Source organism: Saimiri boliviensis, chromosome 20 (genome assembly GCF_048565385.1).
Source record: "Saimiri boliviensis isolate mSaiBol1 chromosome 20, mSaiBol1.pri, whole genome shotgun sequence".
NCBI lineage: Eukaryota > Metazoa > Chordata > Mammalia > Primates > Cebidae > Saimiri > Saimiri boliviensis.
The window spans coordinates 7,010,715-7,024,223 of NC_133468.1; the positions used below are offsets into that span (position 1 = coordinate 7,010,715).

At 43.2% G+C, this 13,509-nt stretch overlaps 1 protein-coding gene across 11 annotated transcripts in view; it reads right to left on the reverse strand.

Moving 5' to 3' along the window:
• Nucleotides 1-13,509, reverse strand: part of NSD1 (nuclear receptor binding SET domain protein 1) — a 170,710-nt gene that overhangs the window by 86,341 nt on the left and 70,860 nt on the right. For all 11 annotated transcript variants that reach the window (XM_074390577.1, XM_074390575.1, XM_074390573.1 and 8 more), the window contains one exon: nucleotides 1,028-1,200. In XM_074390577.1, coding sequence (XP_074246678.1) covers nucleotides 1,028-1,200 — 173 coding nt within the window. The remainder of the gene's footprint in view (nucleotides 1-1,027; nucleotides 1,201-13,509) is intronic.

The window sequence follows — 13,509 nt, forward strand, 5'->3', positions numbered from 1 at the left end:
TGGCTCACACCTGTAATCCTAACACTTTGGGAGGCTGAGGCGGGTGAATCACTTGAGGTCAGGAATTCAAGACCAGCCTAGTCAATATGGCAAAACCCTGTCTCTACTAAAAATACAAAAATTAGCCACAGTGGTGGCAGGCACCTGTAATCCCAGCTAGTTGGGAGGCTGAGGCACCAGAATGGCTTGAACCTGGGAGGCAGAAGTTGCAGTGAGCCACTGCACTTCAGCCTGGGTGACAGAGTGAGACTCCATCTCCAAAAACAAACAACAGAAAAAAACTTTATTGTTCTCATTAATAGAAATAATTAATCCAAGAGGCAAGAAGCAGAATATTTCATTTTAATGATCACTTTCTTCATGCATGAAAGATAACAAAAGACTGGTCATGCCATGTCATGATTTTCACTACTGTGACTGACACAATAAAGTTGGTTAAAATAATTTCTCAATAAATTGAGTATAAATATTTTACAAGCTAGGCCCAGCCCACTGTGGAGAGGAAAAAAGAAGAAACAAAACAAAAAAAACACCTGCACCTGCTCCCTAGCTATTTTCTCACAGATATTCTACTACCAAAGGAACGCAACTTACATTTCAAAAATATAATGCTTCTTTCTTCCCTGCCTCCTCTCTGCCAACTCCCAAGGAGATGATAATTTTTAAAAGGCCAGGCCACAGTGGTTCACACCTGTAATCCCAGCACTTCAGGAGGCTGAGGCAGCAGATTGCTTGAGCTCAGGAGTTGAAGACCAACCTGATAATCGTGGTGAAATCCTGTCACTACTAAAAACACAAAAATTAGCTGGGTGTGGTGATTTTCCCTTATAATCCCAGGAACTCAGGAGGCTGAGATACATGAATGCTTGAACCCAGGAGGCAAAGGTTGCAGTGAGCCAAGACTGTGCCACTGCACTCCAACTTGGGCAACAGAGCAAGACCTGTCTCAAAAATAAGTAAGAGGCCATTTTCTTTCCTTTTCTTACTTGCTTCTGTCACTCAATAAAAAGCGTTTTTATTTTCCTACCTTATGCCTATATCCTTTTTCTTTCTGTTTCCCTCTTCTCCTAAGGACAGGTAGCTCTTCGAATTGATGTCTGCCTTCAAACATGACGATTGCTTTTCCAGCCACCCAGGCTCTCTCAGAAGGATCTCCAAAAGCCTCCACGTAGTACTGCCGATAGGGCCTCCGGTTGGAAACTAAATAAGGGTAAGAGAACCAGTATAATTAGATCAAAGAAGTTACTTCTCATCACTGTTGTCAAAGAAGGCTGTTTGCAAAACACTAACATGCCCACTATGATCTAGAGTAGATTATACGAGGAAAATTTTAAGTATTCAATATGTGTCAATACATAGGAGGTTATGAAAGATTCAATAGTCTAGTCTGGTGACGTGCTAAATATAGATTAGCTACAAAGAAGAAATTAAGATAGTAGACAGGTAAGTTTCTTTTATCATCAGTCTATGATTTCATTGTTCCAAAAACACAGAAGACCTATTTTTAATAGGCCCACAGCAACAAAAATATGAAAAAGAACAAATAACCAAGAAAAAGTGAAAAACACTAAGCTAAAATATGAAGAGGAAGAAATGTTTCAGCAAAGCAACATGTATGATCTGGGTAGTGTAGCTACTCAGATAGAAGCACCACACAACGTGCTTTGCATGAACTGCTCCCCACAACCACACCCCCAAATACTTGGTATGGTTTCAATATTTTAAATATAGTAAGTTTAATAACTTACTATAAGTGCATAGTCAAACACTGGTTTTGCAGAGAAAGTGAATGCCAGCACATTGGGAGGCTGAGGCAGGCAATCAACTAAAAATACAAAAAGTAGCCAGATATGGTGGCACATGCCTATAATCCCAGCTACTCAAGAGACTGAGGCACGAGAATCACTTGAACTCAGGAGGCAAGGGTTGCAGTGAGCAGAGATCGCACTACTGCACTCCAGCCTGGGCAACAGAGCAGAACTCTCTCTCGGTGGGCGGCAGTGGCAGGGGAAGAAAACACTTAAAGATAGAATTATACCATGAGGGCATAGAACCCTTAAAGGCATGAATGAATAAAACAAAAAGTAGTTAAGGACACTGTATCATAAAGTGGAAGAAAAGGGAAACTAATAAAGGTTGGGCAGCAGCCAGACTTCTAAGAGTCTGCATGGCATAGTAAGACCTTAGGCTTTACAGCTTTGACTTTTGGCCAGGCCAGGTGGCTCACACCTGTAAATCTCAGCACTTTGGGAGGCCTTGGTGGGTGCATCACCGGAGGTCATGAATCCCAGGTCAGCCTGACCAACATGGTGAAACTTTGTCTCTAATATTAAATACAAAAAATTAGCCGGACATGGTGGTGCATGCCTATAATCCCAGCTACTTGGGAGGCTGAGGGAGGAGAATTGCTTGAACCAGGGGAGGCAGAGGTTGCAGTGAGCTGAGATTGCACCACTGCACTCCAGCCTAGGCAGCAAGACCAAAACTCTGTCTTTTTTTTCTTTTTTTTTTTTTTTGAGACCGAGTTTCGCTCTTGTTACCCAGGCTAGAGTGCAATGGCGCAATCTCGGCTCGCCGCAACCTCCGCGTCCTGGGTTCAAGCAATTCTCCTGCCTCAGCTTCCCGAGAGGCTGGGACTACAGGCACCACCATGCCCAGCTAATTTTTGCATTTTTAGTAGTGATGGGGTTTCACCATGTTGACCAGGATGGTCTCGATCTCTTGACCTTGTGATCCACCCGCCTCGGTCTCCCAAAGTGCTGGGATTATAGCTGTGAGCCACCGTGCCCAGCCAAAACTCTGTCTTTTATAAAACAAACAAACGGCCGGCGCGGTGGCTCAAGCCTGTAATCCCAGCACTTTGGGAGGCCGAGGCGGGTGGATCACGAGGTCAAGAGATCGAGACCATCCTGGTCAACATGGTGAAACCCCGTCTCTACTAAAAATACAAAAAATTAGCTGGGCATGGTGGTGTGTGCCTGTAATCCCAGTTACTCAGGAGGCTGAGGCAGGAGAATTGCTTGAACCCAGGAGGCGGAGGTTGTGGTGAGCCAAGATCGTGCCATTGCACTCCAGCCTGGGTAACAAGAGTGAAACTCCGTCTCAAAACGAACAAACAAACAAACAAAACAAACAAAAAAAATCCATTAGCCATTATCCCGTAGGCAATGAAGACTCTCATTTAAAGTGGGCAAATACAGACTTTACATCTTAGAAATATAAATATCGTATAAATAAACAAATAAAAGGAAAAAAAGGCCAGGAGTGGTGGAGCACACCTGTAATCCCAGCACTTTGGGAGGGAAAGGCAGGTGGATCACAAGGTCAGGAGTTCAAGACCAGCCTGGCCAACATGATGAAACCCCATCTCTATAAAAAAGTAAAAAAATAAATATAAATATCCTTGATCTCTAAACAATACAATAAGAGGAAATAAGACTCAACAGACCAACCATCACCGAAGTAGTGTGGCCCTGAGATGACAAGAACTTTAAGGCAGTAGCAAAGAGATGAACAAAATTTGAAAGATGTTTTTAAAAACACAATTGAAATGGGCTTAAAATATAATCAAAAAGTAACATAAAACAGATACTTAGCCAGCCTGGCCAATATACTGAAACCCCGAGTCTACTAAAAATACAAAAATTAGCTGGTCATGGTGGCACATGCCTATAGTCCCATCTACTTAGGAGGCTGAGGCAGAAGAATCGCATGAACTCAGGAGTCGGAGGATGCAGAGAGCTGAGATCGTGCCACTGCACTCCAGCCTGGGTGACAGAGTGAGACTCTGTCTAAAAACAAAACAAAACAAAAACAAAAGATACTTAGGACAGGTGCAGTGGCTCATACTTGTAATTTCAGCAGTTTAGGAGGCCAAGTCAGGCAGATCACCTGAGCTCAGGAGTTTGAGGCCAGCCTGGCCAACATGGCGAAACCCAATCTCTACTAAAAATACAAAAATTAGCTGGGCGTGGTTGGGCATCTGTAATCCCAGCTACTTGGTAGGCTGAGCCATGAGAATCACTTGAACCCAGGAGGCAGAGGTTGCAGTGAGCCAAGACTGTGCCTCATTGTACTCCAGCCTGGGCAACAAGAGCAAAACTCCATCTAAAAAAAAACAAACACAAAATAGATACTTATATAACGTTATAGAAACACTGTTCAGAATGGCCAAAAGGAAACAACCCAAATGTTCACTGATGGATAAATGGAAAAACAAAATCTGATATTTACAGTACAATGAAATATCAGGTAGCCGTTTAAAAAATTAAGAGAGACATTCAGAAACATACTATAGCATAGGTGAACCTAGAAGACATGATAAGTGAAGTAAGGAGTCAACTTCACTTATCATGTCTGAGTCTAGTTATATATGATATCTAAAATAGTCAAATCTATAGAGAAAAAAAAGAACACAGAACAGTGGTTGCCAAGGGCTAGGGTGATGTTGGTAAATGGATACAGAGTTTCAATTTAGGAGATGAAAGAGTTTGGAGACGAATAGTGGTGATGGCTACATAACAGTGTGAATATACTTAATGCTACTGAACTACCTACTTGAAACAATCAAAGCATTAGGCCAGGCAAGGTGGCGCAGGTCTGTAGTCCTAGCATTTTGGGAGGCCAAAGGGGGCAAATCACTTGAGGTCAGGAGTTTGAAAACAGCCTGGCCAACATGGTGAAAACCAGTCTCTACCAAAAACACAAAAATTAGCTAGGTGTGGTGGCACAAGCCTATAGTCCCAGCTACTCTGGACGGTGAGGCAGAACAATCACTTGAACTTGAGAGCTAAAGGTTGCAGTGAGCTGAGATCCCACCACTGCACTTCAGCATGGTTAACAGAGCGTGACTTCATCTCAAAAAAAAATTTTTTTAATTTGAAAATATGTATACAAAAAATAAGCAAACAGCCGGGCGCAGTGGCTCACGCCTGTAATCCCACTACTTTGGGAGGCCGAGGTGGGTGGATCACAAGGTCAAGAGATTGAGACCATCCTGGTCAACATGGTGAAACCCCGTCTCTACTAAAAATACAAAAAAAAAAATTAGCCGGGCATAGTGGTGCGTGCCTGTAATCCCAGCCACTCAGGAGGCTGAGGCAGGAGAATTGCCTGAACCCAGGAGGCGGAGGTTGCGGTGAGCCGAGATTGCGCCATTGCACTCCAGCCTGGGTAACAAGAGCGAAACTCTGTCTCACACACACAAAAAAAAAGAAAGAAAGAAAAGAAAAGAAAAAGAAAATAAAAAATAAATTATTTTAAAAAATAATAAGCAAACAATAATGATAACAATGAAAGTATTAAGGCTGGCTGCAGTGGCTGGCTGACACCTATAATTACAGCACTTTGGGAGGCTAAGGTGGGTGGATCACTTGAGGTCAGGAGTTCAAGACCGTCTTGCCAACATGGTGAAATTCAGTCTCTATTAAAAATACAAAAATTGGCCAGGTGTGGTGGTAACTGCCTATAATCCCAACTACTTCAGAGGCTGAGGCAGGAGAATCACTTGAACCCAGGAGGCGGAGGCAGAGGTTACGGTGAGCTGAGATCCTGCCACAGCCTGGGCAACAGAGCAGAACTCTATTTAAAAACAAGAACAACAAAAACATAAAACATTAAATTATGTTTTGTCCATTTTTAAAAAGACAAATAACCAATGGTGAAGATATGGGAAAAATCAGAACCAATGCATTGCTAGTGGGAACATATGTCCATTGTTAAGCTGAGAAGCACCACAAATTTGTGGAATATCTATAAACAAATCACAGATGCTTCATGACATACCCATTATAAGTTGAAAATATTAAGTTGAAAATGAAAGGTGGCCAGATGCAGTGGCTTCACACCTATAATCCGAACAGTTTGTGAGGGAAAGGTAGGAGGTCTGTTTGAGCTCAGGAGTTCAAGACAAGCATGGGCACTACAGGGAGACCCTGTCTCTACAAAAAGAAATTTTTAATTAGCTGGGCATGGTGTGTGCCTGTAGTTCTAGCTACTTGGGAGGCTGAGACAGAAGGATCACATGAGCCCAAGAGGCAGAGGTTGCAATGAGCTGAGATCATGACACACACTCTAGCCTGAGCAACAAAGCAAGACCTTGCCTGCAAAAAAAAAAGAATAATTAGAAAATGCATTTGATACCTAGACCACCCTAAACATGCTCAGAATACTTATGTTAGCCTATAGCTGGGCAAAATTTCTGGCACAAAGCCTATTTTAAAATAAACTGCTGAATATCTCATGTAATCTACTGAATACTACATTGAAAGTGCAAAAGAATGGCTATATAGGTAACCTGAAGTACCGTTTCTACTGAATGTGTATTGCTTTCACACTATTGTAAGGTCAAAAAATTCTAACTTGAACCGTTGCAAGTTAGGGACCTTCTGTATATGAAATGTCCAGAATAGGCAAATCCACAGAAACAGAAAGTACATTAGTGGTTGCTTAAGGCAAACACATATGGGTGGGGAGAGATGCAGATAGAGGTAGCTAAAGAGTATGTGGTTCTGGCCGGGCGTGGTGGCTCAAGCCTGTAATCCCAGCACTTTGGGAGTCCGAGGCGGGTGGATCACGAGGTCAAGAGATCGAGACCATCCTGGTCAACATGGTGAAACCTCGTCTCTACTAAAAAAAAAATACAAAAAATTAGCTGGGCTTGGCGGCGCATGCCTGTAATCCCAGCTACTCAGGAGGCTGAGGAAGGAGAATTGCCTGAACCCAGGAGGCGGAGGTTGCGGTGAGCCGAGATCACGCCATTGCACTCCAGCCTGGGTAATAAGAGCGAAACTCCGTCTCAAAAAAAAAAAAAAAAATAGTATGTGGTTCTATGTTAGGGTGATGAATGTATTTTCTTATTTTTTTTTTTTACCTCTTTTTTTTAATTGCATTTTAGGTTTTGGGGTACATATGAAGAACATGCAAAATTGTTGCATAGGTACACACATGGCAGTGTGATTTGCTGCCTTCCTCCCCATCACCTATATCTGGCATTTCTCCCCATGCTTTCTCTCTCGAACTCCCCACCCTACCCGTCCCTCCACTATTTTCCCCCAACAGACCCGAGTGTCTGATGCTCCCCTCCCTGTGTCCATGTGTTCTCACTGTTCAACACCCACCTATGAGTGAGAACATGCAGTGTTTGATTTTCTGTTCTTGTATCAGTTTGCTAAGGATGGTTTCCAGGTTCATCCATGTCCCTACAAAGGACACAAACTCATCGTTTTTGATGACTGCATAATATTCCATGGTGTATATGTGCCACATTTTCCCTGTCCAGTCTATCATCGATGGGCATTTCGGTTGGTTCCGGGTCTCTGCTATTGTAAACAGTGCTGCAATGAACATTCGTGTGCATGTGCCCTTAAGAGTGATGAATGTGAGGCCGGGCGCGGTGGCTCAAGCCTGTAATCCCAGCACTTTGGGAGGCCGAGGTGGGTGGATCACGAGGTCAAGAGATCGAGACCATCCTGGTCAACATGGTGAAACCCTGTCTCTACTAAAAATACAAAAAATTAGCTGGGCATGGTGGCGCATGCCTGTAATCCCAGCTACTCAGGAGGCTGAGGCAGGAGAATTGCTTGAACCCAGGAGGCGGAGGTTGCGGTGAGCCGAGATGGCGCCATTGCACTCCAGCCTGGGTAACAAGAGCGAAACTCCGTCTCAGAAAAAAAAAAAAAAAAAAAAAAAAAAGAGTGATGAATGTATTTTCTAATTGATATCCTGGTGAAAACTTCAAATATGGAGTTGTGTATACAGATCTAAAGCCTGGATAAAGACTAGCACTATGGATATGATTCAGTTTACAGATGACAATTTAAAACTCAGAGTTAGTAAGACTGAAATTCAAGAAGGATGAAAAAGGACTCTTACAGACTAAATGTGTCCTCCTGAAATGTATTATTCTGAAGCCTTGACCCCAATGTTGGTGTTTATAGGTGAGGCCTTTGGAGTAATTAGATTTTGACGAGCTCATGATACAACTAGTCTCTTTATAAGAAGATACCAGCCGGGCGCGGTGGCTCAAGCCTGTAATCCCAGCACTTTGGGAGGCCGAGGCGGGTGGATCACAAGGTCAAGAGATCGAGACCATCTTGGTCAACATGGTGAAACCCCGTCTCTACTAAAAATACAAAAAAAATAGCTGGGCATGGTGGTGCGTGCCTGTAATCCCAGCTACTCAGGAGGCTGAGGCAGGAGAATTGCCTGAACCCAGGAGGCGGAGGTTGCGGTGAGCCGAGATCGCGCCATTGCACTCCAGCCTGGGTAACAAGAGCGAAACTCCGTCTCAAAAAAAAAAAAAAAAAAAAGAAAGAAGATACCCAGAGTGAGTACTTTCTCTCTCTGCCATATGAGGACACAGCAACTTGGGAAACCAAATTGGCTAATACCTTGATCTTGAAACTTCTCTGTCTCTACAGCCAAAAATAAATTGCTGGCCAGGAGCAGTGGCTCACACCTGTAATCTCAGCACTTTGGGAGGCCTAGGCGGGAGGATCATTTCAGCCCAGGAGTTCAAGACAAACTCATGCAACACAGGGAAATCCTGCCTCTACAAAAAATACAAAAATTAGCCGAGCGTGGTGGCACACACCTGTGGTCCCAGCTACTCAGAAGGCTGAAGTGGGAGGAGCACTACTAGTGCCCTGGAGCCTGAGAGGCAGAAGTTGGAGTGAGCTATAATTGTGCCACTGCACTCCAGCCTGAGTGACAGAGCAAGACTCTTCCTCAAAAATATGACTAATAATAAAAATTAAAATAACAAAAATTTAAAATCCTTCTGGATCCTATATACTTATCTGCCTATAGGATCCTCCCTTCTCTGCCTCTGTCTCCATTGCCTCAAATTAGTCCAATCTAACTTCTACCTCAATCAAACCAACAATGACAAAAAAGGTACTCATTAACTCCACCTTCTTATCCCTAGTGGACATTTTATTTGCTCTCTAGGGAACACTCAGCAAAACTGACCATATTGTCCTTCTTAAACTAGAGTGATCTCTTCACTTTCCATGGTTTCAGGTACCTGTGATACAGTACAATAAGCTATTGGGGTCAAAGGGAGGAGACAGAGTCCCATAACTTTTATTACAGTATCACTGTTGTATTATTATTAGTGTTGATCTTTTACAATGCCCAATTTATTTTTTATTTGCTTATTATTAATTTCTAGATGGAGTCTTGCTCCATTAGTCAGGCTGGACTACAGTGGTATGATCTCAGCTCACTCCAACTTCAGCCTCCTAGGTTTCAGCAATCCTCCTACCTCTGCCTCCCTAGTAGCTGGGATTGCAGGCGCCCACCACCATGCTCAGCTAATTTTTTTTTTGCATTTTTAGTAGAGATGGGGTTTCACCACGTTGGCCAGGGTGGTTTTCAACTCCTGACCTCAAGTCAGGAGCGCCAGCTCCAGCTTCCCTAAGTGCTAGCTTCACAGGCGTGAGCCACCACACCCAGCCACAATACCCAATTTATAAATGATACTTTATCATAGATATAGATATAGATGAAAAACATTACATATATGAGATTCAATACTATCCAGTTTCAGGCATCAGCTGAGAATCTTAGAACAATATCCCCAGTACATACTAATGTACTCTAGCCACATTCTGTTACTTTTCCTCTTTTATCTCTGATTCATCTTATTCTTTTTCATCATTCTTTTTCTACAACCTCAGTCTCTTCCATACAGACATCAAATGATATCTTCTTCAGTGTACCTTTTGTCTCACAGCATCTTCTGTCTCAAGGCCATCCATCTTACCTATGCCTTGCTCATCTATTCATCCATCTAGTGTTGAAGCTAAAAATGTGGGAGCTAACCTGCAATATGAAAACCTCAGAATTGAAAACCACACGATTTCTTTCTCCCTCACTCCACATTACCCAATCCATTACTACATCAGATGCATTTTATCTCCTAACCCGTTTTTATTTTCTACTCAAAACTTTCATCACACCATAATCACTACAATGATTCTTTAACTTTTTATTTGTGGTCCCCCTCTAACCCATGTTCAACACTCCAGTCACAGTGAACTTTTAAAATGAACACATCAGGTCATATCTTGTTCCTTTTACTAGATTCGAATTTCTCATGAGAGCAAGCAGTATTGATGTATGGCTCACTAACGGATCCCAAAAACTAGCACAGTACTCAAGCTATACAAGGTACTTACTATTTGTCAAATAAATAGCATGGACTCAACTAGTGTGCATAAGAAACACTATAAATAGGCTGAGTGGGGTAGCACATGCCAGTAATCCCAATCACTTTGAGAGGCCAGGGTGGGTGAGGCAGATCCCTTGAGCCCAGGAATTTGAGACCAGTCTGGGCAACAAGGCAAAACCCCATCTCTACAAAAAATAAAAAACTTAGCCGGGCATACTGGTGAATACCTATAGTCCCAGCTGCTTGGAAGGCACGGGAGGGAGGATTACTTGACCATGGGAAGCTATGGCTGCAATGAGCCATGATCCCACCTCTGTACTCTACCCTGGGCAATAGAGCGAGATCCTAAATCAAAAGAGAGACAAAGAGAGAACGAGACACCCTAATGAGTAAGAAACCAGAAGTCATAGGGACAGGGAAGGTTAGAAAAGGAGGACTAAAAGAGTTTTCTACTAGTAGAATTTAAATATACAATCTGGTAACAGAGGATAAGGTATCAACTTTTTTATTATTATTATTAAAAAGAAAAGGTCTCATTGTGTTGCCAACCCTGGTCTCAAACTCCTGAACTGAAGCCATCCTCTCCCTCAGGCTCCCAAAGTTCTAGAATTATAGGCATGAGCCACTGTGCCTGGTGAAGGTATCAAATTTTTAAGACACTAATTTTTTTTTTTTCTTTACATACAGAGTCTTGGTCTGTCGCCCAAGGTGGAGTGCAGTGGTGTGCTCTTGGCTCACTGCAACCTCTGCATCCCAGGATCAAGCAATTCTTCCGCCTCAACCTACCCAGTAGCTGGGATTATAGCAGCATGACAACATGGCTGGCTAATTTTTGTATTTTTAGCAGAGACAGGGTTTCACTATGTCAGCCAGGCTGGTCTTGAACTCCTGACCTCAGGTTATCTGCCCACCTTAGCCTCCCAAAGTGCTGGGATTACAAATGTGGGCCACCGCACCCAACCAAGATGCAAAAATTTATAAAGGTCTTTGGGTACCTCAGTATTCAAAATATAAAATCAAATCCAGGAATTCTGCTTTGGAGAAATCATCCTTTTTATTTAAAAAAAAAAAAAAAAAAAAGGCCGGGCGCGGTGGCTCAAGCCTGTAATCCCAGCACTTTGGGAGGCCGAGGCGGGTGGATCACGAGGTCGAGAGATCGAGACCATCCTGGTCAACATGGTGAAACCCCGTCTCTACTAAAAATACAAAAAATTAGCTGGGCATGGTGGCACGTGCCTGTAATCCCAGCTACTCAGGAGGCTGAGGCAGGAGAATTGCCTGAACCTAGGAGACGGAGGTTGCAGTGAGCCGAGATCGCGCCATTGCACTCCAGCCTGGGTAACAAGAGCGAAACTCCATCTCAAAAAAAAAAAAAAAAGGCCGGGCGCGGTGGCTCAAGCCTGTAATCCCAGCACTTTGGGAGGCCGAGGCGGGTGGATCACGAGGTCGAGAGATCGAGACCATCCTGGTCAACATGGTGAAACCCCGTCTCTACTAAAAATACAAAAACTAGCTGGGCGTGGTGGCGCGTGCCTGTAATCCCAGCTACTCAGGAGGCTGAGGCAGGAGAATTGCCTGAGCCCAGGAGGCGGAGGTTGCGGTGAGCCGAGATCGCGCCATTGCACTCCAGCCTGGGTAACAAGAGCGAAACTCCGTCTCAAAAAAAAAAAAAAAAAAAAAAAAAAAAAAGGCATGTGTGGTGTCACACAACTGTGCTCCCAGCTACTCAGGATACTGAGGCTGGATGACTCTTTGAGCCCAGAAGATTAAGGCTGCAGTGAGGCAGGGTTACACTCTGGTTACACTCCAGCCTGGGCCACTACACTCCAGCCTGGGCCAACAGAATAAGATCCCGTCTAAATAAATAAATAAACAAATAAATAATAAAAATATGAAAAAAATCTCCACAAGGTAGAAAAGGTAAGCTGCAAAATATAGTGTTCTATGTGAAACTACGTGAAAGATGACTAAGAAGTACATAGTCACGTAAATAAAAATATAATTTACATGAAAAAACATTATGAATATAAAAATATATTAATATTGGCCAAGTGCAGTGTCTTACTTTGTAATCCCAGCACTTTGGGAGGCTGAGGCAGGCGAAATCACTTCAGGTCAGGAGTTTGAGACCCACCTGGCCAATATGGTAAAACCCCGTCTCTACTAAACTACAAAAATTAGGTGGGCGTGGCGGCTCACGCCTGTAATCCCAGCTAGTCAGGAGGCTGAGGCAGGAGGCTGCTTGATCCAAGGAGGAAGAGGTTGCAGTCAGCCGAAATCACGCCACTGCACTCCAGCCTAGGTGACAGAGGAAGACTGAGACTCTGTCTCAAAAAAAAATTTTTTAGTATCAATTGGTTGTCTGTTAAAAGGAGTGAACAATGTGACAGATCATAGCAAAGCAGAAAGTAAGCTAATTTTTCCGAATCTCATCAACATATGACTTTCAGGAACTAAAATACATATATTAAAACTAAAATAAAATAACTGCCATCCTAATCCAGAAAAAAGAACAGCTCAAATCAACTTTCAGACTGAGCACAGTGGCTCACGCCTGTAATCCCAATACTTTGGGAGGCCGAGGAGGGTGGATCACCTGAGGTCAAGAGTTCAAGACCATCCTGGCCAACATGGTGAAACCCTGTCTCCACTAAAAATACAAAAATTAGCCGGGTATGGTGGCCAGCACCCGTGGTCCCAGCTACTTGGAAGGGTGAAGCAGAAGAATCATTTGAATCCAGGAGACGGAAGTTGCAGTGAGCTGAGATCGTGCCACTGCACTCCAGCCTGGGCGACAAAGCAAGTTTCAGCCCCATCCTTCAGAGTAATTTGAAAGTAAGGTACCTGAGAGTCAAACACAATGATCAACTGAAAAACAAACAATAGCATTTAAAGGAAATACTCCAAATCAAAATTTTAAACTTCAAAATTATTTATAAGAACCATTTCCGGGCCGGGTGCGGTGGCTCAAGCCTGTAATCCCAGCACTTTGGGAGGCCGAGGTGGGTGGATCACGAGGTCAAGAGATCGAGACCATCCTGGTCAACATGGTGAAACCCCGTCTCTACTAAAAATACAAAAAAAAAAAAAAAAAAATTAGCTGGGCATGGTGGCTCGTGCCTGTAATCCCAGCTACTCAGGAGGCTGAGGCAGGAGAATTGCTTGAACCCAGGAAGCGGAGGTTGCGGTGAGCCGAGATCGTGCCATTGCACTCCAGCCTGGGTAACAAGAGTGAAACTCCGCCTCAAAAAAAAAAAAAAAAAAAAAAAAAAAAAAAAAAAAAAAAAAAAAAAAAAAAAAAAAAAAAAAAAAAGAACCATTTCCAATGTTTCAGA